General features: G+C 39.6%; 1 protein-coding gene across 1 annotated transcript; it reads left to right on the top strand.

Annotated features, from left to right (window-relative positions):
• The first annotated feature begins 15 nt into the window (after nucleotides 1–15).
• Nucleotides 16–27,988, top strand: cables2b (Cdk5 and Abl enzyme substrate 2b). The gene is made up of 9 exons (XM_027144777.2): nucleotides 16–494; nucleotides 8,123–8,215; nucleotides 9,363–9,440; nucleotides 13,286–13,394; nucleotides 13,614–13,767; nucleotides 18,176–18,264; nucleotides 22,148–22,254; nucleotides 23,108–23,312; nucleotides 23,918–27,988. Exons 1-9 carry the CDS (start codon nucleotides 61–63, stop codon nucleotides 24,059–24,061), a joined length of 1,413 nt encoding a protein of 470 aa, XP_027000578.1. The 5' UTR covers nucleotides 16–60; the 3' UTR covers nucleotides 24,062–27,988.
• Nucleotides 27,989–27,994: the final 6 nt, after the last annotated feature.

The raw sequence follows: 27,994 nt of genomic DNA, 5'->3' as shown, positions 1-27,994 counted from the left end.
CGGGTTTTCTCGCGCCGAGGGTACAACGGCTTGAAGCGGTGTTTTTGTACTCAGTGCAGAATGGCGGCTGCTGCGTGCGGTCCGCTTATCGCTTGTCCGGCCAACACGCGTAAAAGCAAAGACACGCGAAAAAGACGCGCGGCTCTGTTGTTTCTCACTAACATTTCCCTGGACGGCCGGCCGGTGAATCACATAAACAACGCGGTAGAGTTTGAGGTCGGTCCGGCGGCGAACTACGGCACCTTTTCTAACCTGTCTGATGCGCGTGCACTCCTCAGTGTGCCTCGTGCACTCCTCAGTGTGCCTCCTATTCTCCTTTTGCCCTCTGACTCGGATTACGATCACGCTGAGAGCACGGAGACATTTCCGGGATCTTTTAGCTCCTCTCAGGGCAACCTGCTGTCCCCCTGCAGCCTGCAGCCAAGTCCAGTTGGAGCGCGGAAGTCCCTGCTTTCCGTCCAGAGCTGTGCATCATCACTGGATTCCAGACAGAGGTGACGACATTTATCCTTATTTTTATATATATATATATATATATATATATATACACACACACACACACACACACACACACACAATGATGCACTAATTGCACAACAAACTTGTCATTGCGGTGTAACTTTTCCTGTCTGTAGCATGAACCATGATAAAATGTTTCTAAAAATACATCCGCTCATTACTAACTTTTGTGTTCTCTTTGGGATGTAATGAGCACTGTGTGTATATATATATATATATATGTATATGTATATAGACTGAAACGCACGTTAACTTACACACACCCATACACACACACATACACGCGCGCGCACACATACACGCACGCGACGAATTTGCATCTGCTCACATTTTATTCTCGTTTCCTCCAAACATATTGTTGCATAGTAAAAAAAAAAAAAACACTAGACAACGTCCCCCAAAACCGTTAGTTTGTGTCGCTTGTTGATGCAATCAATATGACAGTACCAGTTTCAAGCACACCCTGTTTACACAGATAACAGAGTTAAATGCATGAGATCATGAGTGAAAAACAGCTTAATCAGCACATAGAAACTGTCCACCCACACACGTTCCTCTGTTTACAGTGTCCTACATATAGAAATAAGCATAGAAGAGGAAGAAAGTGCTGATCAGCAGATCCCACATTCACCCAAACTAGAGCAATCAATGAAACACACTCAAGTAATTCATTTTATTAAAACCAGAAAAGACTAAATAGTGGACATGGTAAAAGACTGCGTCCAACTCTTCACTGATCAGAAGCTTCCAGTGATACAGTAATAAGTCGTTTTTACTCAAACCAGCAACAATGTATGTAAACAGCACTTTAGTTGACTTATCTAAGAAAACAGCAGAGAGACCTCTTCCTCACACTCTGCCTGATAGGGGGTTTGATGTGTGTATGGTGTTTTTCGGTGGCAGGAGAAGCAGAACCACTCCCAGGCACCTCTGCATTGCTTTATCACAAACCCTGGAAGGGGAGGATCAGTAGATAAATGAGTAGAAAGTTGACATTTTGCACAAACACCTGGAGAGATCAAAGCTTGCAGAGCATGTGGTTATGTCCGCAAGCCATACAGTTTCTGCAGGCCTGAACACATTCCCTCTCCAGCATAAGAGGAGGTTTATGGTTAACTAACACAGACTCAGATATGAAAAGAAGCAAGTCTAAGTAAGATGGAAGGGTTACTAAGCACAAAGACATTACAGAGGGCATACAAATCATGCCTGTATGTTAGAAAATGTGTGTTGCATTGAGAGAGAGGAACCTATAAAGGTCTGGGTCTGTTGACATTGCATGGGAATTTATTTACACTGCAAAAAGCACGTTATATTCTCCTCGTTCCACCGCTAGGACGGATTTGATAGTAACGTAAATAAGTGTTGCAAGGATATTTTCATGGTGTGAGAGCATCTGAAGAAGATTAGAGCTGTTTGTGCAGTAGAGCATAAATACTTCACAAGTCACAAGTTCTTGATTACTTAGGAATCACTTTATTCTGTTTGATTGATTTGGCTCAGAATTGAGCTTTTTGTTTCTGTGAAAATGTTTCTTTAATGTGAAGTACTGAAACCCTTGACCAGAAAAACAAAATCCTGCTATACAGTATGTACAAGCGTACAAGTGTGAAGGGAAAGTTTCAGGGCACTTTTTGACATTTGCACAACCGCAGGTGATTTCAGATAAAAGATTTGGTTAAGTTTTTTCTTTATTTGTCATCATCTATCAAATCCTAATATCAGTTTTGATATTCACTATATGCGTAACGCATCAGTGGCAAGACTTGAGATGGCACACAAGGCCATGACTCACTGGCTCCTTCAGTGTCCCATTTGACACGATACGGCCCTTCTACGTCATTTGGGACAAAGCTTCTGTGATTGACACAGGAGACGAAGTGTGCCACAGGGTGGAGTTTTCTTTGTGCAGCTTTGTAAGTTATAGCTTATATATTATGCATCCTGAGGTTGTAGCTAAGGCTTTTATCATACACAGGAGACAAAGTTGAGGACTGTAATAGTCTGAAACCTCTTTATCTTGACTATTAGATCATACAGGAAGGTTATTCCTAGTGGACCACACTAAGTCCTGACACTACAGGTCTTTTCCAGTGTGTGATTTAAAGAAGTAAGTGTTTACAGTGTTAATTACATCAGAGTTTCATCCTGGGTGGCCGACTGGAGCAAAGCAGCAGGAGGCTCGAGTCAGAGTTAGAGGCAAGGCTGGCAGTTAAATAATTATGCTAATGATTGTTGTCCAATGAGGATTTGTTTAAGGGGTGTGTGTTTATCTGTTATGAATTTGCTCACATGAATATGACACTGGTCATATGTACTAAACGATGTCACATGACGCTATGTCGCAGTGAGTGACGGTGTCTGATCAATCAGTTCCAGTTAACTTTTTCAAAATGCCAGAACAAGAACGCATCACACTGACACGTTAGATTCGTTTTTTTTTTGGGCTCGTATGTTTTTCCTTATAGCCATTCTTTCTTTCAACTTTTAACAACTTGCAAGCTTTTATCAGCATAATGAATACAGAAATGTTTGCGTTCAAAAAAAAAAAAAAAAAGATTATTATTTCACCGGCACAGTTATGATAGAAATTTAGTCAGGACACATTTATATTTATGGCATTTAGCAGACACCCTTATACAGAGTGACTTACATCTTATTTCAATTTATACAACTGAGCGATTGAGTAGCCACTAGGCTACGTCTCGGAGAGCAGCAATGGGTTTAATTTCATGATTGGATTTGAAGAAACAGTTGTGTGAAAAAAAATTACTTGTCTATGAATGTGTGGCTCATAATAGGGTAGAAAAAAAGAGAAATACTTATGAAAAAACTATGATTTCTTAAAGCATCGAGTGTCAACTTTCATATGAACCATCAGGCAACACTGTGGAAACTGAGAATTATATTTATTTTGTCTGGTACAAATTGGTATAAATGTCCATGGATGGAAAATAATAAATTATACTTATAGAAGTATTATTTTGGAGTATTTTGTATAATGAAATACTTTCCTTTGCTTATTAGTATTTCCAAAAAGTTTTTTTACATCTTACTTTTTTTTTAGAATGCATGAACTGATCTAATTAACTAGTTATTTTTGACAAATGTGGCTTGTTTTCTAAAAGCTAATGCTTTAAAATGTAAAAATAGCAACCTTTCTACTTTCACTTCACATTTTTTATGCCGGACACTTCCCCTTTTATTTGCGTATGGTTTTGTAACACGATCCGTACTTTCACTGCCATATAAATTCTCAGTACTTGTATTTATCACTTTAAACTTTAGTCTCCAAGCTGTCTTCGGGGATACTGCTAACAAAATGTCTTTATTTTTTATTTGCAATTTCTCTTGTACATAATGCATTTTAGATTGTATTAAAGCTAAGTTCACACATACTGCGTTTTTATTGCCGCACAAACAAGTCGTCAGTGGGCGTTGCTACTTGTGGTCGCCATGGTAATAATTTGTTCCGTGGTTGGTGCAATTACAATGTCAAGTGAAATTTTATTAGGAACACCTGTACATGATCATCTACTCATTTATGCAGATATCCAATCAACCAATCACGTGGCAGATACAGCTAAAAAGATTTAATCCAACATCAGAAAGAAATAAAAAGTGTGATCTCTGTGACGTTAATCGTGGCATGGTTGTTGGTGTCAGATGTGCTGGTTTGAGTAAGGTCTCTTGGGATTTTCACACACAAACGTCTTTAGAGTTTAAACAGAATGGCACGAAAAAAGAAAAAACGTGAGCTGAAGGTCTGCAGACTGAAAGACCTTGGAGGAGAATGAGCTACCTGATCTGAGCTGACAGGAAGTCTATCGCAACACAGGATTTAGTCTACAGTATCTCAAGCACTCTTTACTACCCCATGCCTGTGCATAAAAACACACACAGCACAAGGAAGGATGAAAAACATCAAGGGATCAAATCAGACCCATACACGAGGGAGTCATTAGAGTTTGAGTCTAGTCTACATGCATAGTCACATGCTAACATGTTTATATTCTCCTATAAGACTTTTTCCCCAGAGGCTAAAATGGAACTTGTTCTTGTTTTGATGTGTTTCTGCTCAGCAGTGAATTTCTTTGTCATGTCACACTCCTTACTAGTGTTTAATGGCTCATATGAAAATAGACACTCTGGCTTTTAAGAATTTCTAGTAGTTCTATTTTTATCTAGGTAGTTAGTTATCTGGTTATATAGTTTCTAAGTTAAAATGTCGATAAACCCTTTCTGCTGTCTGAGATGATCCAAGTGCTTCTAAAATTTGAAGGCAAGTTTTCTGTAGACTTATCTGAAATGAGAAATATCTCAGACTTTCAGCTATACAATCATGTTGTTTTTTGTTTTGTTTTGTTTTGTTTTTTTACTGATTGAAAAAGGCCAATAAGTTCTGCCAGCGTTTGTTAGCAATCTCACTTTGTGATGCTGCCACATGATTGGCTGATTAGATAACTGCATGAAAGTACAGTTGTCCCTAATAAAGTGTCCAGTGAGTGTTTGTATGATGGTTTTAATGTATGTATCTATCCAGAAGTCAGTGTTGGACCGATGTCGGTATGTTGATAGGGGTTTATACGGATCCCAAAATAGAATTATTCCACCATCCCAGAATACCATAATACAACTCTGCTAATGCTGCTACTGAAATCCAGGTCCACTGATAGGGAAACAAAACAGCTTGTCCAAACAGTTTGAGCTTTTTGGAAAGACCCCCCAGTTTGGCAGTCCATCAGTGATTCCTAGCCTAGAGCTCTTTAAAATTCCACTTTCGCCACGATGTGTTTTGACCTTGTGGTTAATCCAGTCTAAATACCATGCTAAAACTGTCAGTGCAGCATTTATATTCTCTGGGACACTGCAGTCATGGAAGCAGGCCATATGTCCTCTGACCCAGCATGTCGAGTGCCCTAATGCCCAGTTGGGCAAGGATTAGTATTGAGTATTTAACCTAGTGATGTAACATGGACTTAACCAAACTCCTGCTTAATAGTTGTTGCCTTGCTATTGTCATTCTCTTCATGTCCTGAGAAGTACAGATCTGATGGCACAGTGATTAGCATGAGAACGAAAGACAGACTGACTCATTTGGTGATTTCATGTTAAATAGACCGGATGATCTGACATGGTCTAAAATACAGTTAAGAGAGAAGGATGTGTTCCAAAAATTCACTTCTGTTAACAGTAAGATGGAAAAAAAATTCTATTTATGATTATAAAAGTATTATTTATTTTAAAAGTTGATCCACAAAGAATATAAACGAGCTGGTGAAACTAGTTAAACAGCTACGCAGAGCACATTCGTAAACAATGAGGATTATTTTTGTTACACACGTGTCTCTACAAGTATAACACATTGCAGAATCTTTATCTATTTAGCCATGAAGACGTTAGCTGCGTCCAAATATCCCTACTACCCTACTATAGCCAATAGAGCTGTATGTCTGAATTCTCAGTATATAACAGTAGGTGAGAAATACATTGAAGTCCTTCTGTTTCTGCTGAGAATTTGCAATGAGTGGCCAGTGCACACTGCTCTACCCCATAATGCAACAGGACAGTCACGGAATTGCTGTCGGAATCAAAAAGGACAGAAAGCGGAAAGCTCTTAATATTTAACATTGCTTTTAGTGATTTAAATCGTACTTGTTCAGATGCACTTGAGTAAATTACTTGGTGAAGAGTTTCAAAATGTACACATGTACTGATCAGTATTTGCTGTATCAGTGGCTGAGCAGTAAGTACTGAATGGAATGCAGCATGCATGTACTGTATTGGATGCAGCATGCATGTACTATATCGGATGCAGCATGCATGTATTGAACAATTTTGGGCTCATGCGTTGATCTTTAATAAGGACAACGCAGAAGAAAATTTCCTACCGTGCAGTTGGATAATTTGACTTGGCACACAGCACAATAGGAGTGACTCCAAATGTTCCTGAGACAGAGCTACTTGTGGTCTTTTTTGTTGTGTCAACGTTCTCTTTTTCGCTCGTACACTCTTGTGCTCCCTCGCAGCCCATCTGTTGGAGATAACGACAGATTTTCATTCTTGCACCTTATCAGGACTTTGTAAATTCAGCACAGATGAAAGGCCTAAAGGTGCTACCAGGACAGTTGTATAAAATGTTTCATAAGGAGCAGGTCTTGTTGCCCCATCAGTGGCCAAAGCTGGGGCCAAATTATGTAAATCTCTCTGACAGTAAATCTCTCTGAAAGAGCCAGTGCTACAGTATACAACACTAGTTATAACATGATGATGAATCGTTTGGGAAATAGTTCAGTGACTAATCCTGCTTGCCTGACTTCTGTGTATTTACTAACTTGAAACTTTCTACTTCCTGCTTTGGATATTTATTGATTCCCTCCTCCACCCTGTGTGTGGAGTTTATTTGTTCTCCCTGTGTTTCTGGGGTTTTTGGGTACTGCAATTTTCTCACAGACTTCATTTACATATTAGAAAATTTTAAATGAACAGAATGTGTTCAGTCTTGAATATTTAACATTTAAGTTTCTGAGCTGTTTCTAGCTCTATATTAAAATGTAAGCAGATTTGAGATATTAACTGCTTCATATAAAAAGTCAGATTTTCTTCAAGTCTAATCTCTTCTATTGAAGTGTGTGCTCATGCCGATGGATCTGATCTAAAACGGATCATAAGTTTTGGCACAAACTTGTAGAGTCCGTGCCAGCTCGAGTCCACACCGTCTTTAAAGCAAAAAAGAGATGAAGTAAATACTATCTCAGAAATCCATGTACATACTTTTCTCTCAAGTTGTTATCAGTTATATCATTTTCTAATGAAGATTGTTGTATATAATTAGAAAGGAAAGGAAAGGTGACCATGTTTATGGAGGTAATTAACTTGATAATGATGCAAATTCTGCCACAAGGCTAAACCAGCCGACTCTCGTTTATCGTTACACAGCTTCCCACCAAAATATGGAACAAATATATGCAGTTTAAAAAAAAAACAATCAACTAAAAACCTTAAGATAAAATGCGAAAACCGCATGAATTCTGTATCAGGTTTATTAACAGATTCTTTCACACACGTACACACAATCCTGCTCCTTGACTCTCTCCTGCTTGGCTGTTTGCTCCTGTCAATCACTGTGCAGTTGGACTTTTTTTGTGCCAGAGGTGTGGGCGAGATAACTGTTGCTGTAGCCGAGCTGGTGCTTGACACGTACAAATCTCGAGCCACTCTCAAGCCGACACCCTGACGCAATGCTGAGTGTGAATGACTGACTGAAATACAGTAGATGAGCAAACAATAGAGTTAAAAGTGTATGTGTGTGACTGAGAAGGATATCATGAGGATAAGGTGTGTTGTAGGAGAAAAGTCTGAGAAAAGACATCATGCCGTCGCATACAAAAACATGCCAGTGTAGCATCTTGTTTTTCCTGTGGTTTGGCCCTGACTTACATAAGGTTTATTGAATATAACACCGTTTCTGTATTAAATATCTGTGTCATTCCGATGTAATTTGTTATTTGGCGAGATGTGTAGTTTGTGTGTGTGTGTGTGTGGGTGGGTGGGTGGGGGGGTTGTATTTATATTGATTTAGCTTTCTCGCTTTCTGTTTCAGGACACGCAACCTGTCGGGGTCTCATTGGCCTCGCTCCTTGAAGAAAGTTCACTTCATTAAGAACATGAGACAGTACGACACAAGAGGCAGCAGGTGAGTATGTATGTGTGTGTGTGTGTGGGTGTGTGTGTATATATGTATGTGTGTGTGTGTGTGTGTGTGTGTGTGTATATATGTGTGTGTGTGTGTGTGTGTGTGTGTGTGTGTGTGTGGGTTTATATGAAAGTATTGGGACAAGGACCAAGCATAAGTAGTTAGCACAAGTAAGAGATATGCAGCCAAATATGAAGTATAATTTTCTTGAAGAATATCACTTCTTATCACTCTTAACTTGTTTATCACATTTAGATGTAACTTTCCTTATCATTTTAAGGTATTTACTTTTTCTAACAATTAAAAGAATTAGAATATGATGTACTGTAAGAAATTCTACCAAGTAGTAAAGCCAGGTCTTCTTGTACTGATCTAAAAGCACTTGCAGTACCACTAACACACCACGCATATAGGCAATGCAGTATTCCATCTCCTGGTGGACGCAACGTTTTTGTTCCAGCAGAACGGCACAGGACACTCTGTAACTCTGTAGTAAATCTGTGACCAAATAAATATTATTCCTTCCATATTTTTAGCCAAATGCATTCTTTCACAGACATTGCTGAGGTCCAGAATGTCTTATTGCTGAGCGTATTCATGTCTGGTCAGCTCATCTGCAGTGCAAAAAGGAAAAGAGTAATGGGTTTGGGGCAGATGTGAGAGGATTTAAGGCGCTATGTTATGGTTCTTTCTAACCTAACTCTGCTCTTCCTCCAGCTGAGGAATGACAGTTATGTTTATTAAAGACTCATAAACAGTCCCGCAGTGACATCGGCCCTCACGCTCTACCGGATTTTTCCCAGGCTTCTGCTTTTTATAACTCTTTCTCATCTTTGGCTCAAAACAAGAGAGCGGAGCTGGAAATGATTGAGAGACTGATAAGATATTTTCCACTGGCTGGTGAACAAATCAATGACGTCTGCATTTGAGCGGCCTAGCAGAGTACATCGTGTGTGCAAGTAGAAAGTTGAGAGATGGAGAGGTGCAGTGTGATCAAGATCAGTTGAAGATGCAGGTATACTCTGTAAGACTCTGGGACTATAAAGCAGTATATCCCTCTGATAAGCCTTCATATCCCTATGAGGTTCTGTCACACTAAGAGAAAAGATACAGTATGTCTTCTAACGTGCATTTTTGTGCTTCACAGGATCGTGCTTATCTGTGCCAAGAGATCACTGTGTGCTGCGTTTTCTGTGCTGCCATATGGAGAGAGCTTCTACATAAGGTACCACTTCTCACCAAGATCAACAGTACATGATCCGCATGATCTTCTGGTTCCCATCTTTTCCTTATCTCTTTCCCTCTTTCTACATTAATGATGTCTCTTTTTGCCATTTCCTTTCCTCAGTGCTGTTTCTCCTGAGACCATCATGAACTTGGTGGTTAAATACCACTAGCCTTGATACGAGAGAGAGAGAGAGATAGAGAGAGAGTTTTTTCCTCTTGGGAATAGGTGAGACGACTGGATGACGAGGGAGGCGGTACATTTTGGGTTCGGAAATGGTTTCCCACAAATACTCAGCCCAGATAGGCATGACCCAGCCTGTGACCTTGCTGTCATTTCCCACCATCTACTTGACTTGTCCTCCCAGGATCCTAGGAATGTAGGGAAACAGTCTGTCAGCACTCATTATGTACAAAAAAGGGTCTAAAAGAACATCTAAGCCTTGTTGGAAAGGAGATTATGTGCAAACCTTCTCTGGGAAAAGTGCAGGAGTTCTGATGAAGTGATTGAGAAAGGACAGGTGTTTATTAGCATAACACAGATGATAATGATGATTGCGTGTGTGTGCGAGTATGTGTGCGTGCGAGTGCATGTGTGCGTGCGAGTGCATGTGTGCGTGCGAGTGCATGTGTGCGTGCGAGTGCATGTGTGCGTGCGAGTGCATGTGTGTGTGCGTTCGAGTGTGTGTGTGCGTTCGAGTGTGTGTGTGTGTGTGTGTGTGTTCGAGTGTGTGTGTGCGAGTGTGTGTGTGTGTGTGCGAGTGCGCGATTGCGTGTGTGTGTGCGCGTGTGCCAGTGTGTGTGTGTGTGCGCGAGTGTGTGTGCAAGCGTGTGTGTATGTGTGTGTAAATGAATGAAGACCTCAGTGTTAAGCTGATTCAGGTCAGTTTCCTAAGTCCATCTGTCAGTGTGTAAAGAGCTGCTATTTGTAGGGAGCTCAGCCTGAGCAGAGAGACAGTGACCAAGCCAGAGACAGTGACGGAGGAGTGTGTTATTTAAAGGCTTCCGAGTTGCACGTTAGGTGAGCTGAGATGTGTGTATCCAAAGGACTGAAAAAAAGAATGCTGATCTGATGTGTGTGAGGTGAGCCATCTGAGGCAGTATTGTGAATGTTATCAGTGAAGGTCTGTCTACTTTTTCAGCCTGAAGGCTTTTAAGAGACTTACTCCTGCTTTTTTTTCGCTCTTGCACTGTTTCATCTTTTCTTTCATCTCCATTGTAACCCTAGACCAACTTTTTGTAGCCAGAGACATTTAAACTTACAAAAGCCAAGGACATTTTTCCAAACTTAGAAGAACTTCACAGAGCCCCATAGTGTGGACTTTCTTTTTTTAGTGAGCTACATACAGTAAAAATGTGTAATAAAGCTGGCCTTATTTATGGTTTTACTTGTTTTTCATCAGCAATAATAATAAAACCACCTGCCTTAAATTCTGCTAGTCTCCTTTGGACTGCCAGAACATCTCTGAGCTATCAAGACATGGACTCCACAAGGTGTACTGAGGTAACCGGCACCAATATATTAGCAGCAGATCCTGTAAGTCCTGTAAGTTTTGAGGTGTAGCCTCTTATGGATCGGAATTATTTGTCCAGCACATACCTCGGATGTTCGATCAGATTGAGATCTGCAGAAATTAGAGGCCACGTCATCACTTTGTACTCTTTGTCATGTTCCATTGTCCAATATTTGTGTTGAAAAGGGAACATTATGCTGCTGAACATTATATTGCTGCCATGCACGATGATTTAGGTAGGCAGTATGTGTCAAAGTAACATCAAGCAACATGAAGGCCAGAATCCAAAGTTTACCTTCTTTCTATAATGTGCCCTGGTGCCATCTCTTATCAAAGTCACTATTGTTACACTTTCCTATTTTTCCTGCTCTAGACTTAAGAACCGTTTACGTCAGGGGTTGTGGGTGGGGCTGCGGGCGGGGTTACTGTTAGCGCCTTTGATAATGTACCTTTAGTATACCAATGTTTAATACACTTTTACTTTACCGCAATATGATCAATTATCAGCACACATGATAGTAGGTAGCTGCATGCTAAGGCTACCTTTTTTCTGTGTTAATGATAAACTAATGTTGTGTACTTTCCGTTATTCTCTATTATAACCTCCGTTCATACAAATTATGTGGAGCTGCACGTACATGTTGGATTCTGCGATTTTGGATGCCAATGTAGGTTCGGGGGGCACGGTGGCTTAGTGGTTAGCACGTTCGCCTCGCACCTCCAGGGTTGGGGGTTCAATTCCCGCCTCCGCCTTGTGTGTGTGGAGTTTGCATGTTCTCCCCGTGCCTCGGGGGTTTCCTACGGGTACTCCGGTTTCCTCCCCCGGTCCAAAGACATGCATGGTAGTTTGATTGGCATCTTTGGAAAATTGTCCGTAGTGTGTGATTGAATGAGAGTGTGTGTGTGCCCTGTGATGGGTTGGCACTCTGTCCTGGGTGTATCCTGCCTTGATGCCCAAAGACGCCTAAGAATGAATGAATGTAGGTTCGCAAGGCCATGAGCATTAACAGTAAAGCAACATCTGCCATTGTTGATGTTGTGTTTGTGTTTGCCGCTGCTGCGCTAACGTTGCTGGGAAACATGACACATATACAGTGATGTCAGACTAGGCTCTGTGATGCTCTCTAGCCCATGGAAAGGCAAACCTTCTTAGAAGGCTCGCCAGTTGAACCAACTTTGAACCAGCACCAGCACTAGCTCTGAACCAGCACGTGGTTTGTTTTGGTGGAAAGGGGGCACATGTGGCTAGGACTACTTACTCACGTCCTTAACTCTGTCTTTGTTCTATATAGCACCATGATCCTGGAGAAACGTTGTCCCTTTCACTGGTGGTATATGGTCGAAATGACAATAAAAGCTTCTTGACTTGACTTGACATCAACTTCAAAAACTGAGTGTTCTGTTGCCAGCTAATATTTCCCACCTCTTTACAGGCAGCACTGTACTGAAATAATCAGCGTTATTCACTTCACCTGTCAGTTTAATGTTCTGCCTGATCAGTGTATGTGGCACAAATATGGGACAAACATTCCTTGTTTCAGCACATAATTGTAAATCATAATCCTTGAAATGAAATATGTCAATTGAGACACTTTTCTTGATGAACTTGCCAGGTGTAAACATCTATGGTTTATCTGTAGCAGAGACAAGTTCCTCATGCCATGCTTCAGTGATACAGTAGACACCTTAATACTTCTGTTTTCTGCTTTTCAGCTAAAGCAGTTTGTCAGACCAAACACAAATGAAATTTACCCAGCATAATAGGCAATTTACTGAAGAGGGAAAAAACAGGGGGCATGAAAGATGTACATCCTGTGTATCAACATTTAATATTTTCTTTCATTATGTATTGCACAGGGCCTAACTCATCATTCTGGGGTTTTTTTATGTATTGAGCTCATCCATTGATCTCTCCCAGTCCCATTCATCCATCCATTAATTCATCCTTCCATTCCTCACAATCCCATCCAATCCATTCACTGTTTGACCTAGGACTCTCCTAATCTCAACCATCCATCTTTCCATCCATTCATCTCTCCCAGTTCCATCCTTCCATTCATCCAATTCTCCTAATCTTAACCATCCATTCTTCCATCTATCCATTTCTCTTAATATCATCTATCCATCCTTCCATCCATCTATCTCTCCCAATCCCATCCATCCATTTATCTGTCCCAGTTCCTTCCATCTATCCGTCCATTCCTCACAATCCCATCCAATCCATTCACTGTTGGTTTAGGTTTGTTTAAACCTAGGTTTAAACAAAATTTATTTTTGACTACAACAGAAAAACAGTAAATCTTGTCTTCCTGTCTCTTTCTTTCCTTCTCAGCGACCCAGCCCTGAGCACCCCCAGACGGAGGCATTCATCTGGGGGAATATCCACCACTCTAGAGATGCTTCCTGGCCTAGAGGGGGTGGAGCTTGGCATGTATGGCAGGGTAAGAATTTAGACTCTCACTGGACTATCTAGCTGTCCATCAAGCTGTCAACCCTGTCATTATGTACAGTATGTGTGTTTAGTGATGTGTATGATTGACACCCTGCAGAGCATTTAAAAATGGCCCATTACAATCAAGCCAGTAAACCCAATGGTGGCTAACGGTGACAGTGTAATGTCAATATAGGCTACTGAGCTGTACAAATTGTGTGTGTTTCAGACAGTGTCTTATGCCCAGTTTCTTTACCCCACTAATGCACTGGTTCGTGAAAAGCCACCAGAAATCGCTCTGCAGATACCTTACTCCAGAAACAGCATCCCATGCAGCAGCTGCCCTCCATCTCGCCTCAACAGCACAGTAGGCTTCGACTTGGGTACGATCTGCACACACCCTTGTATAGAGAATCCTCTTCAACATCTTACACACACATACTCGTACACACAGATATTATTTATCCCTACTGTACTTGACAGTTATGGAGGAGTAATGATGAATGATTAATAATTGGAATATCCTCTATATACCTGGTCTTACTGAGTCTGCTTCCTCTCAGAGTTTCTTCCTCATATTCCTCGAGTTTTCTCATGTCTGTTATCTCATGTTACCTCTGACATTCTCAGTAGGGATATAACTGAATTTATGTTTCGGTAAAGCTGCAATGTGGCAGTGACAAGTTTTCCTGTGCTAGTTGTCCTAGGGATACCGGGGATATATTTACATTTTGGTTTCCAAAAAAAAAACGCAGGATCTTTGCACTGTGTGGCTCTGTGGAAGCTCAGTATAAGCCTTCAGGAGTATATTTTACCCCATAAAGTGATGCTAAAATAGTAATAAGAGAGTTAAATAGCCTCCTATGTGCTATGTGACTCATTGAATTTGAAAGGAAGTGACAATGAACATGCTGCAGCTGGCCATTAATAATATTCTTTAAAGTAAGTGTGTGTGTGTGTGTGTGTGTGTGTGTGTGTGTGTGTGTGTGTGTGTGTGTGTGTGTGTGTGTGTGTGTGTGTGTGTGTGTGTGTGTGTGTGATGCAGCATTACCCAGTGTGTCTGTCATTAACAGAGCTCTTATTGCTCACTGCATCCTGTTGCCTGATTTAGCAACCCTTCATTAACACACATGGCTTCTCTGTGTTAGAAGTAAGAGGATCTAGAGCAATTTTGGCTGCACTGTGTAAAGACTTGTAATACAGACTTACTGCAGCCTTCAACTGCAAAATACACAACATATTGCTGCACTGTTACTGTTAAGATCTGTTAACATACTGAGACAATTATCCGTGCTATTTGCACCTAATTGCACATTGTTAATATTATTGGTTCTGGACATTTTCACACTTTTCATTCACAATGAGCATTTGACTACCTCAGTATGCTAATATAGAAATATATTTGCACACATGATCTTTTTGATGTTTAAATTATATTGCTGTAGTTCGCCTGAACCTCACTAATAATAATAATAGTCACTAATAATAGATTATGTGGATCCGTGGCTGCAGTATTGCCGTAATTGTGGTGATATTTGTTTGATATTATCTGAATCAAGTTGCTATTATTCCAGATGGGCAAAAAAATACTAACAGTGAAAAAATAACCATAATTACTGACTCAGAAAGGTTCAGACCAGAGAATTGATTCAGTTATTCTCAGTTATTGATTCACAGAGAATTTAATGTGGTGTTATATAACATTTAAATTAGGTTGCCATGGCACTTGAACATGCTGAATGTTTTTGCTATCTTTTAATAAAACTATTACTAGATAGTTTGTAAGGATCCAGGGCCCACAGTTCAATATTGAGTGCAGGTTTTAGTTTTACATGTTTTCCTTCAGGGTCTCTGGTTTCATCCCATTGCCTATATTAGATTTCTATTTGATCAGTATAAATATGGTTTATATGGACATGACAGGCTATGCTGAATATATCCAATAAGATCTGGGCTTGTATTTCTAAAAAATTCTTAGTGCAAAGAGTTCCTAGTGACTTAGAAATGTGGTTGTTTCCCCTTAAAATTAACAAAAAAGATCCTAATGTAGATAAGTTATTCATAATTGGCTCTGTTGTTCTCTTACAATATAATTGCTATTACCATGTATGTCCACTAGATGGTATATGTACATTACGAGATGTAAAGATATGCTAGTGCTAATGTGAGTGAAGTAAAAGAGGCATGGAGATGTTAAGCTACACCGCATGTCCTGCCTGCTTATGTCTCTAATCCACCTTCAACATAACAGGCTCCTAAGGTCAAAACATCTTAGGAGTAGGGAAGAGGACTCGCGCACACACACACACACACACACATAGGGATGGGGTAGCCTAGTGGTTAAGGTGTTACAACAACAACATCCAAAGAACTGCAGGCCTCACTTGCCTCAGTTAAGCTCAGTGTTCATGAAACCACCATAAGAAAGAGACTGGGAAAAAATGGCTCACATGGCAGAGTTCCAAGATGAAAACCAATGCTGAGCAAAAAGAATATAAAGGCTTGTCTCAGATTTGCCAGAAAACATTTTGATGATCACCAAGACTTTTGGGAAAATACACTGTGGACTGACGAGACAAAGGTTTACATTTTTGGAAGGCGTGTCCCGTTACATCTGGCGTAAAAGTAAGACTTTTAGTAAGACTAAGCATTTCAGAAAAAGAACATCATACCCGACAGTAAAATATGGTGGAGGTGGTCTGATGGTCTGGGCTGTTTTGCTGCTTCAGGACCTGGAAGACTTGCTGTGATAAATAGAACCATGAATTCTGCTGTCTACCAAAAAATCCTGAAGGACAAATCACCTCTGAAATGGCTGAAGAAAAACAAAATGAAGACTTTGTGGACTAGTCAAAGTCCTGACTTGAATCCTATTGAGATGCTGTGACATGACCTTAAAAAGGCGGTTCATGCTTGAAAACTCTCCACTATGGCTGAATTACAACAATTTTGCAAAGATGAATGGACTAAAATTCCTCCACAGTGCTGTAACAGACATTACAGTTATAGCAAACACTTGATGGTGGAACACAAGGTGGAACACAAGGTGGTGGAATGAACTTCCCCTGGAGGTCCGGACAGCTGAGTCACTGGCTATTTTCAAGCGGCGATTGAAGACCTACTTACTCAGGAAACACTTCAACTAGCACTTCTTTCCTTATCTTTTGCATTTAAAAAAAAAAAAAAAAAACTTTGACACTTTTTCATTGTAACTTTGAACAAATGTTTTAAACTCGTGGTATCTTAAGTATGTAACCTAGTGAACCAGCATTAATGTATTCAATGTTAGAGATTTAGGCACTTATGTTCGTCGCTCTGGATAAGGGCGTCTGCCAAATGCTGTAAATGTAAATGTGAATGATTGCAGTTCTTGCTGCTAAGGGTGGCCCAACCAGTTATTAGGTTTAGGGGGCAAGCACTTTTTCACACAGGGCCATGTAGGTTTGGGTTTTGTTTTCCCTTAATAATAAAAATGTTCATTTAAAAACTGCATGTTGTGTTTACTTGTGTTATCTTTAATGTTTCAGATCATCAAAAAAAAAATTAAATATTAGTTAAAGTGTGACAAACATGCAAAGAAGTAAAAAAAAAAATCAGGAAGGGGCAAACACTTTTTCACACCACTGTATGTGTATATATATGTGTGTGTGTGTACAGTATCTCAGCGCTGTGTCGGAGATGTTGTCTCTAATAGGATTGGTCACAAAAATAATCCCTACACGAACTAATCTGTAGCATTTTATTAATATAATTATTAAATATTGTCTGCAATACATTTCTTCTCACTCTACACCTTTTGGCTATTTATTCTCTGCAAAAGAACTCTTAACTCCATATATTGTAAACAACTTTTCTTTAATAAGCTAAACGGTGGTCTCTTGACACTGACACTGTTAAGGATGACATGAAGCAAGGCAAAAGATCTAAGAAGGTGAACTTCACCCGTGATCACGTAGAGCTACTTTTGCATGAAGTAGTGCAAAATAAATGGTGTATTGCGTAGTTTTAGATGGTTTTTATAAAAGTGCATGAGCCACAGTTACATTTAGAGACTCTGTGCCTCCTCATTTCTGCTGCCAGTTTTAGAAAAGCAGTGTTTTGTGGTATTAGCAATAGGAATGTTGTTAATGTGTATCATTGTTTGATTCATAGTTGGTTTGGAAATGCCAGACCTGTCTCTAATCTCTGTTTAATGCATGCCTGTGGCTAAATTGTCTAGACTAGAGATCAATTAAATTGGACTGGCAATTAAAATCGACTGACTTGCTCTATAGTTTCCAATTGTGCCTAAAACACAATCCTCTCTCCACATCCACAAAGCTGCATGAGCCAAATCTGCAGACCATTTTACATTTTTTTTTATCTGTGTCACCTACTGTATCTGAACCTTGCTGGGAGGACCAACAGGATGGAAGCTTCTCATATCAGTTTGCCTGTTGTTACACTTTTTTTTAGATAATGTGCATGTGTGCATCTGCATGTGCTTGAGTAGTGAGCAGATAAATACCCACACCTTTGTACACACACAAAACTTGAATTATATTCTGTGCATAGAAACATACATATACAAGGTTTACATATAAAACCGTGTGTTCATGTATAAATGTGATAAATGAGAAACAAAGCCTGACCAGGATAAAGAAAAGAAACAGAAAGAAATTAATCCAACCTCCTAAATGTTGTTTATATAGACAGAATAAATATATACTCTGTGGAAGATATTAATGTGTGTGTGTGTGTGTGTGTGTGTGTGTGTGTGTGTGTGTGTGTGTGTGTGTTTTGCCTGTCTAGATGATGCTGATTATGACCCCGACCTGCTAAGTGACCCTCAGTGGCCTTGTGGGAAGCACAAGAGAGTGCTGATCTTTGCCTCCTATATGGTAAGAGAAAAATAAACGAGACCATAAAATATGGAGATCTCGCAGATGTGTAATCTTTAATGTTAGACTACATGAGCACCGTGTTACTGTGAGTCAGCAACACTAGCTGCTTTCTCCCTTTTATCCGTAAGTAAGGGATTAGTGTATGACAGATGTCTGTGGATGATTTGTTCTAATGTCTGTGATGAGGTCAGATTCAGATGCCTCTATGGTCTCGCGCTAATCTTTCCACTCTACCTCATTCACCACATGATCATGCTTAATCTGGAAAGATCCGTGCCATTCGATTGGGACATTACATTACAACGTCCAACTTGTACACTATATAGACAAAAGTATGTAGACAACTAACTGTCATACCTAATATGTGGAACGTCTCACAAAATTGGTAGCACTCAGTTTAATGTGCATTAAAGGTGGGGTGCACGATGTTTGAAAAATGCTTCAGAAAACTGAGTCGGGCCGACTAACAAAACAAACGTGTAGTCAATGAGCGGAAAGTGAGCAGAAAGGGGTGTGTCTTCTGTGGCAGAGAGAGTGTTCAGTGAGCATGTGTGACATTAGCCGAAAGCGATTGAAAGATTGACATGGCGGATACCTGCCGTTACCTCTGCCTCGGGTTCTAGGTGTTGAACGTCGTCTTCCGTGTGAAACGGAGCTAACCCTTTCACACCACAACACACAGTACTACAAAAACACATTTGTATTACCATAGGATTACTCATTGAGTTCATTTATTGATAAAAAATATCCCCTCGGCCAGCTGCCCCAGCAGGTTCCGCTATAATAGTTGCCTGGGTTGCGTATGTATGTGTGGGACAGAGCTATCAAAACAGGGGTGACACCCATTTGGGTTAGGGGCGTGTTTGTTTTGGTGATTTCAAATGTCAACATTGGCTTTCAAACATTGTGCATCCCAACTTTAACATTCCCTCCAGGATTTAGCAATTTGATCCCCACAAACAACTCTCCACAAAATCCTGGAAGGACTGCATTAAGATTTTCCTTTGCTGAGTCTAAGGCTCAAACAGGCCCAGTGCACAAAGCAAGGTCTATGAAGGCATGGTTTTCTAAGAAGGCAATGGTAGAACTCAAAAGTCCTGCCACAGATCCCTAAGCCGGACTCCACTGGGACGAACCAGGATGTTCAGTAAGCACTCTGGGTTTGCTTGGTCAGGTGTCTGCGAACATTTGTCCATGCCGTGTACCTCGCGTGTATTTCTTTTAGCTAGAACACAGAGTTTGTTTGACACTATATTTGTTTGACAATAAATTCCCATACATACGCTAGTCATCAGAGAAGCTAAAAACTGTAGGTAATGGAATATCAAATAGTTTATAGAATTTGTTGAGCAAAAAATACTTAATGAAAACAAGAACTAGGTTATTGACTCATTTGTCTGCTGTCCATAAGGTGTCTAAGTTCTTAATCAGGGGGAAAACCATTCACAGGGCTTAAAGTTGATACTAGCACAGAAGGTTTTGTTGTTAATGATGTTCTGTTGCATTTGTTGTAGATGCAATTCATCTTGTATACACTATTTTATACAGTTTGTCATGGGGGGCAGTTCATGAAAAGCATCCCAAATGAGGGGCCCGAAAGATCTGGCTTGCAATATGAGTGATGACACAACAGCTATATAGGAGCCCATATATTGTATTTTTGCACTATAAGACACCCAAGTAAGCTTTTTTCCCCCTACATTTAAAGATGCTCGTGTTGTATTCTGAAACTGCATTACAACATCGGTGCCTTGTAGGACACCAAAGTAGACTTTTTTCTACATTCAAATGGGTAAATCAGAGAGCCGTATCACACTCATTTACAATTTAACTCATTTAACTGCGAGCAGACGCACGTTAGACGCTTCATAACTGTAGGGTCCGTTGTCAGACTGAACTAAATTTATTATAGAGATGTCTTTTTCACACCAGGCTACTTGAAGGGCTGGAACAATTTAGCCTGCAGGCCGGATTTGCCAATTGAATAGTCTCTGGGTTGTTGATTGGAGGGTCAGGGTTCAGGCCCTACCACTGCCAATCTATGACTATTGGGCCCTTGAGCAAGGCCGTTATCCCTCACTGCTCCAGTGGTGATGTATCATCACTGACCTTGCACTTTGACCCCAGCTTCCAAAGTTGGGATATGTGAAGAAAGAAATTTCACTGTGCTGTAATGTATATGAGACAAATAAAGACTTCTATTCTCATTTATTCTATTCTATTCTACATTTGCTTCAGTGATAACACTGATTGATTTTTTTTTTTTCCTTCCTTCTGGCTCACGGTGATATTTTGTCTTTATTACAATTTTAAATCATGGAACATTTAGAAAATAATTGCCCTCAGTGCTGTCCTCTTTTCACAGCTTGCTGACTAAATATAAATATATGTTGACTGTGAAAACCCATGTTTTGGGCCTTATGTGAATCACAGTGAGACAAAACAGTGACATATTTACACGACAAACGGTTCTAACTATACTATAGCTGTTGCTTTGCTAAAGTACTGTAAAGAGCTATCAAAATATACGTTGCGTAGGCATTAGGAGTAAATACTTTGTTTACTTCTCTATAAGCAAATGAAAATGTTTAAATTGGATTAATAAAATTGCATCAGTATATGTGTATATAAAAAATCAGTATGTGTTGCATTTATTCATTTTTGTTTCATGTTTCCAAGCAAAGGTGTTTTTATATTTTTTTCATTTTTTTAAACACGTTAAAATTCATATTATGTTATTCATATTATTATAACATTTATTTAAAGAATATCAATTGAGTCATTTTTTAAAAAATTGTCTTGTTGCACAGACAAAATATACCATGTTATTTTTAGACACATACACCAATAATCAATGGCAGTAAAACTGAAAGGGGGGCACGGTGGCTTAGTGGGTAGCACGTTCGCCTCACACCTCCAGGGCGGGGTTCGATTCCCGCCTCCGCCTTGTGTGTGCGGAGTTTGCATGTTCTCTCCCTCTTCCTCTGGGTACTCCGGTTTCCTCCCCCGGTCCAAAGACATGCATGGTAGGTTGATTGGCAAATTGTCCGTAGTGTGTGATTGCGTGAGTGAATGAGAGTGTGTGTGTGTGCCCTGTGATGGGTTGGCAATCCATCCAGGGTGTATCCTGCCTCGATGCCCGATGACGCCTGAGATACACACAGGCTCCCCGTGACCCGAGAAGTTCGGATAAGTGGTAGAAAATGAGTGAGAGTGAGTGAGTGAGTAAAACTGAACGTTGATCATTTTAGTACATCAGTGACTGTAAAGAGGTGGGATATATTAGGCCCCAAGTGAACAGTCAGTTCTTGAAATATGAGAAAGTGTAAGGATCTGAGAGACTCCAGATTGTGGCAGCTGGATCAGAACATCTCCATCTGTCTTGTGAGGTGTTCAGTGCTGTGCAGTGGTTAGTAGCTACAAAAAGTGGCCTAAAGAAATGAACCGATTCCCACTTTGCAGCTTGAAGGATTTAAATGATCAGCTGCTAATGTCTTGGTGCCAGATACCACAGCACACCTTCAGAGATCTTGTAGAGTCCATGCGTTGATGGGTCAGAGCTGTTTTAGTGACACAGCAGAGTCTTTACACAATATTAGTTTGGTGGTTTTAATGTTATGGCTGATCAGGGTGTATATATCAGCCGTGCATGAGTCACTAACAGTGTTAATGCTGATATATATCCAAGTCATTCAAGATCAAGTTTAACTCCAAAATGAATCTCAAATTAGGAAAAATAGCCAATGGATGAATGAGAGACCTTTTGTAATGTGTATAGTTTGAAATAATGTTTGTATGCAACATGTTTATTCGTTTTTTTTTTTTTTTTTAATCTAATATCCAAATAATTCATGCTCTTTCTTATACTGTGTGTCTCCAGACAACAGTAATCGAGTATGTGAAGCCATCAGATTTGAAAAAAGACATGAACGAGACCTTTAAAGAGAAATTTCCTCACATCAAGCTGACACTCAGCAAGATCAGAAGGTAGGCAAAGTATCCTCCAGTCTTTATCTTTTATTTAAAGTTTTATTTAAAGTTGTTTGGATTGAAAAACGTATTACTGAACTTCATATAATGCATTTTATACTGATGTTAGTTCAGAAATGTGCATGTTATGTTTGCTAAATGACTGAAGGGACCCTAAATAAATATTACACATGACAGCAGCTCCAGGGTAAAGTTATAAGCATGGTGAAAGCTCTTAAATTACTTTAAAGACTTTTACAGGAGTTTTGTGCAACATGTTTACTGGAAAAACATTATTGAGAATGCAATCTCTCTTTTTATCATGCTCCAAGAGAGTAAATCCACTAGAGACCGTTGTTGTTGTGCTGCATGTGTGACAGTGCTACTATCTTCATCAGAGCACAAAGCTTGTCTGTACTTCTTAATACTTTCTCAGTCTTTTAATGAGGTGTGATGTAATAATGTGATTTAGTAATATCAGTATTTATATAGTGCTACTGAAATAGTTACTTGGCATTTTAGAGCATGTGCATATCCCAGGTACACACACACACACACACACACACACACACACACACACACACACACATATATATACACACAGAGAGAGAGAGAGAGAAAGAGAGGGGGGGGCACAACAGCTGGAAGAAACATTAATGAAAGGGTGAGGAATTTTACCTTCTAATTTTTTTTATACTTCAATCTTCATCCTCTATCTCTCTCTCTCTCTGTCTGTCTCTCTCTATCTCTCTCTCTCTCTGTCTGTCTCTCTCTATCTCTCTCACTCTGTCCTTCTGTCTCTCTCGCTCTGTCTCTCTGTCTGTGTCTGTCTCTCTCTCTCCCCTCTCTCTCTCCCTCTCTCTGCGATCAGTTTGAAGCGAGAGATGCACACAGTAGGGGAGGAATGCGCGCTGCAGCCGGTCACCATCGCCATGGCATTTGCGTACTTTGAGAAGCTCGTCCTTCAGGGTCGCCTCAACAAGCACAACAGGAAGCTGGTGGCCGCCGCTTGCCTCCTGCTGGCTGCCAAAATCAGCAGCGACTTCAAGAAACAAGAAGTCAAACAGCTAATTGATGTGAGTTTAGATAAAAACACCCATGTATACGAGTCACATGATGTGGACAGTAGTTTGAATGAATCCTTTGACTTTACTGGGTTTTTCCTTGTTTAATCATTCTGACTTGACATGAATGCAAACATGATTATAAATGAAATTGACTTGCTTAGTTACTACATCGCAAACATTTAGTATTAAATCATTTACAGGCCTGCCTGCTTTAACACACTTTGCATAGGAAAATATTTTACTGTCAGTGTATTCTGTCATGTGATATCACGCAGCATCTGTTTGATATCATGACATGTTTTTCTGGCTCTAATTTATGGCAGAACAGGAATTAACATGTCTCTCAACATTCAATCTAATAAAGCGTTAAAATTTCATTAAAAAATTTCCTTATAAATTGTGGCATACACTGTGGTGTAAATGGACTGAGGCACAGATCATGCTGTTGTTCCTTACTAAGTTGAAGCCGTAGTAGAATGCAAGCTGCATAATATTAACCATATTAAAAAAAATCTTTCCTTGAATTACAAAGAAATTAAGTTTTGTTAAAGGTTTCGTTCCTCCTCTCCCCTCTCTGGTTATGTTCATTATCTCTCCTTTTTTCTTTAATACAGAAGCTGGAGGAGAGGTTCCGCCTTAGTCGACGTGACCTGATCGCCTTTGAGTTCACCATCCTGGTGGCTCTTGAGATGGCCCTCTACCTTCCCGACAGCAAGGTCATGCCACACTACCACAGACTGACCCAGAAACCTTGTTGAACTGCTCGGACTGAGGACTGACTCTGACTCTTCCTGACTATGAAAGGAAGGAAAAGAAAAGGTTATGGTTTAGCGGCTGTCCGTGGTGCAGTAAACTACACTACAGTAAGCTCCAAGGGAAGAGGTAGAGGACCTATTTACACTCCTCAGGCTAGTAGTGAGTCTGTGTGTTTTATAGTTAATATTAACTTCTGTTTTGGTTTTTACTTCTTGTCTCACATGGCACTAATGTGAGGGGGATTATATGGCAGTAATGCTAGACCAAGAGGAGGTCTAATGATCAATTCCACAAATAACAAGGGAAAGATTTTCTCTGTCTGTCTGCCTGTCTGTCTGCCTGTCTGTCTGTCTGCCTGTCTGTCTGCCTGTCTTGTCTGTCTGCCTGTCTGTCTGTCTGACTTCTGTGTCAGTTTGCCAAAAATTCTCTTTTTTTGTCTTTAATTTAAAACAGAACTCACCCTAACTACTTCTTGTCTACAAATGATTACATTCAGACATTTCCCACATTATAGAAAAGTTTTATTCGTCTGTATTTTATACAGCACATGCATTTTGAACACAGTTTATGTTACTTCCATCACACACCCGTAGCATGGTATGTGATCAGATTCCATGTGCAGTATCCGGGTGTGTTCTGAGATTTAGACGAGATTTTTAAAGCTCGGGGTGAAAACAGTGCTCTATATTAGAGCTGATATGAACACAGGCACATTCACTGTGCTTCTGTCTTTTGTGTGAGTTTCGACTTTTCAGCTTGATCGAGCTTTTAAAATATAGCGTGTTACACGTTTCCTTTCTAATTGCTGCTTTGTGTAGTATGCTTAGATAATAGTTAGTATGCCAGTAGAAATGTGTGTAATACAGAAGGCAATACAAAGCCCCAGCACTTCCTGTTTCGAATACTGAAAAGCACAGATTAATCATAGTGATTAATAATACTCTGTGTAACAGCACTAATAATTAATTGCGCTTTCATTTTCAATGGAAAGCTTTTGATGTCATGCTGTAAATGAAAATCATCTTGTGGACACCAATTGAGTTGAAATATTTAAAAACAATAATCTGTCATTCCAGTAGGGGGCATAATAGAGTAACAATCTACGTTTCATTTTCTTACTGCAACCACATATTTTTTTTTCCCCCGTAAGAAGTGATTTAGGGTTTTTCCAAGAAGCGAGCACAAATACTTATGTATATGTTCATCTGTAGATGATGTTTAATCTGTTTGTGCGTTCAGATTACAGGTTGGAGAGATATTGGTGTACTACACTGTAGTTGTTTTTGGTCTGGATTAAGTGTAATAGGTCCGTTCTTTACACCACTGAGGTGTTAAATGATCATTTCCATTACAGCTGCCAGGGAGGGAAAGTAACGTGGAAATAGTATTACAGCAGTCTTTAGGTTTTATTTATTTATTTTTGGGGGGAGGGTTTAAGATCAAAAGATGAATATGAGATGATAGATCTCAACATCTATCTGTGTGAAATTTGTGTGACCTTTTGTTTGCTTGAGAGGAGACTGTAGGTAGAAGCCCCCTAATACAAACAACAACTGAAAGCATGCGTGCTACAAGGCAGGAAAAGCATCAGACGTGAAGAATGCAACAGTTTGGTGATGTCAGTGGGTGACCTGCGTGATGTTGGTGTAAGTGCTATTTACTTTACGAGTATCTGTGACCTTTTATATGTCGTTTAACAAGTGATGTTCAGGCCTGCCCTTGGTGTTCCAATACTTTTGAATGGGGCTCGGGTTTTCCCTTACACAATGCAAAACAGCTGCAAGCCTTGTGCTTATTCGTGTTTATTTTGCACTTATTATGATTTTATGAAGGCTGCATACAAAACCCATGAGTAATATCTTCCAGCATCGAGCGTTCAATAAAACGCTTCAGACGTAGCCGCTGACCTAGAATCAATTAGAACACTGTGTTCATATCACGTCTTCCTTCCTTCATACCGTAATATTATCCATTTTAATAACGTCTAAGTATACTTCATTAGCACCTGCTGGAGTTATGTGTGTTTTATATGTGTGGTGATCTCCCTGGAGAGATACTGTACTCTATATGACAAATACAGACATTTGCACTTTAGGTGTGTGTGTGTGTGTGTGTGTGTGTGTGTGTGTGTGTGTGTGTGTGTGTGTGTGTGTGTGTGTGTGTGTGTGTGTGTGTGTGTGTGTGTGTGTGTGTGTGTGTGTGTGTGTGTGTGTGTGTGTGTGTGTGTTAATGAACTGTTTGTTACTTTGAGTCTATTATAAATGTATAAATCAGGGTAGTTGATGCAAACGGAGCAATTCTTGACTGCTTTAAATCTTATTATGCAATATTTTTTTTGTTATTCACTGTGTGACCTATGATGTTAAAATGGAACTGTTGTTAAACATTGGCAATAATTATAAGTTTTTAAAAAAAGATTTTTCATAGAAGACATGTTTTTCCTATTTTACATTTTCACACCCAGTGTTTGTTTGTCTTTTTTTTTTTTTTATCTTTAAATTTGTAACCCAAGCATTTCAAGTTGAAATCTTATCTAATATGTGTTGTTAAGTGGGGACTTGGATTACTGGACATTCAAGCTTCATCGTAAGTGCCTGAGTGAATGATCTGATTATTTGTAAATGACAGTTTGAACGCCAAACTTCAATAGAATCATCAGTAAAATACATCACTGTGATTTATTTATTATTATGGTCAACAGCAGCATTAATTATCTTCAGTTCTCAAACTGTAAACTCTTGTCATTTAAGCAGTCCAGCACTAAAAGCTCAGATTTAGGAAAGCACTGTGTTTCATTCCTGCGTTAGAGCAGGAAAAACATAGCAGCATGATGTCACGTGTGTGAAGGTGGCGATCTAACAAATACCTTATTCCAGATTTTCTATGTTTAGGTAATAATGAGCAGTTTAACCTTCATTTTCTGTCACACGCAACATGTTTCTGAGAAATAACACATTCTCTAATCCATGCAGCATCTGTTCAATCTATACTGTATACACTTTGAAATCGAACCAAAAATATTGTCTCATTTTCGATATCCAGTGACTTATCTGTTCGGACATCTAGGGGAAGTTCGTTCTGCCGCTTCGGAAGAGAGAAGAGCAATCAAATCCTAAATTCTCAGCTCATTGTCAATTTCCAGTTTTTAACAGTGAAACAGAGTATAGGAAAGAAGAAAAAAGAATGTTATACAAAAGAAAAAACTCTTTCACACACACACACACACACACACACACACACACACACACACACCCCGATCACACGCCAGCTGAAGGAGACCTGGATTGAACAGGGAATAATAGTTACAAAGATGTATGTAGTTGGACTGATGTACGTGGATATATTTAACAACCTGTAGAGAAAAGCTCAAAGAAGGAAAGTGGTGGTTGCCATGGAGATTCAAATATGCGGAGGCAACAATATCGATATATTATCACTTATCCTTCAGCCCGAAACCATGAACTGTCTAAATATAATTTCATTTATTTGAATAGCACTTAGCACATTGTCTCAAAGCAGCTTTACCCAAATATAGAAACAGAATAAAACATTTCAATTATAAAATGAAGTTACTATACAGTATATCTCTAAAATCTATCGCTAATGAGCAAATGACGGTGACAAGGAAAAAACCCCTGAGATGATATGAGGGCTAATATTCTCAAAGCTCATACTCCGAATCTAGGTGGTGTTTCTGTAAATTCCTAAACAAATGAGAAATTCTGCGAAATTTATTTTTCTTTTCAAAACAGATAAAGATTGAACAGATGATGCAAGAAATATCTTTGTTTGAATCACTTTGTTGTGTGTGCGTGTGTGTGTGTAAACCTGCTCATGTACTGTGTGTATTGAACCTGTATTATGAGTGTTGTCTGTAAGAGACCTCTGTAAGAAAGAGCACTTTCAAATATATATATTTTTTGATTTCACTTTGA

This window comes from Tachysurus fulvidraco, chromosome 23 (genome assembly GCF_022655615.1).
Source record: "Tachysurus fulvidraco isolate hzauxx_2018 chromosome 23, HZAU_PFXX_2.0, whole genome shotgun sequence".
Taxonomy (NCBI): Eukaryota; Metazoa; Chordata; class Actinopteri; order Siluriformes; family Bagridae; genus Tachysurus; species Tachysurus fulvidraco.
The sequence above is the reverse complement of the archived record's forward strand: the minus strand, read 5'-3'. Positions and strand labels throughout refer to the sequence as shown.

Bases quoted from the DNA above. Each gene is read 5' to 3' on its own strand.
- cables2b (XM_027144777.2), top strand. From the start codon at position 61: ATGGCGGCTGCTGCGTGCGGTCCGCTTATCGCTTGTCCGGCCAACACG. The intron at 8,216-9,362 runs GTGAGTATGTAT...TGTGCTTCACAG, and splicing joins TACGACACAAGAGGCAGCAG to GATCGTGCTTATCTGTGCCA. The intron at 13,768-18,175 runs GTACGATCTGCA...TTGCCTGTCTAG, and splicing joins CACAGTAGGCTTCGACTTGG to ATGATGCTGATTATGACCCC.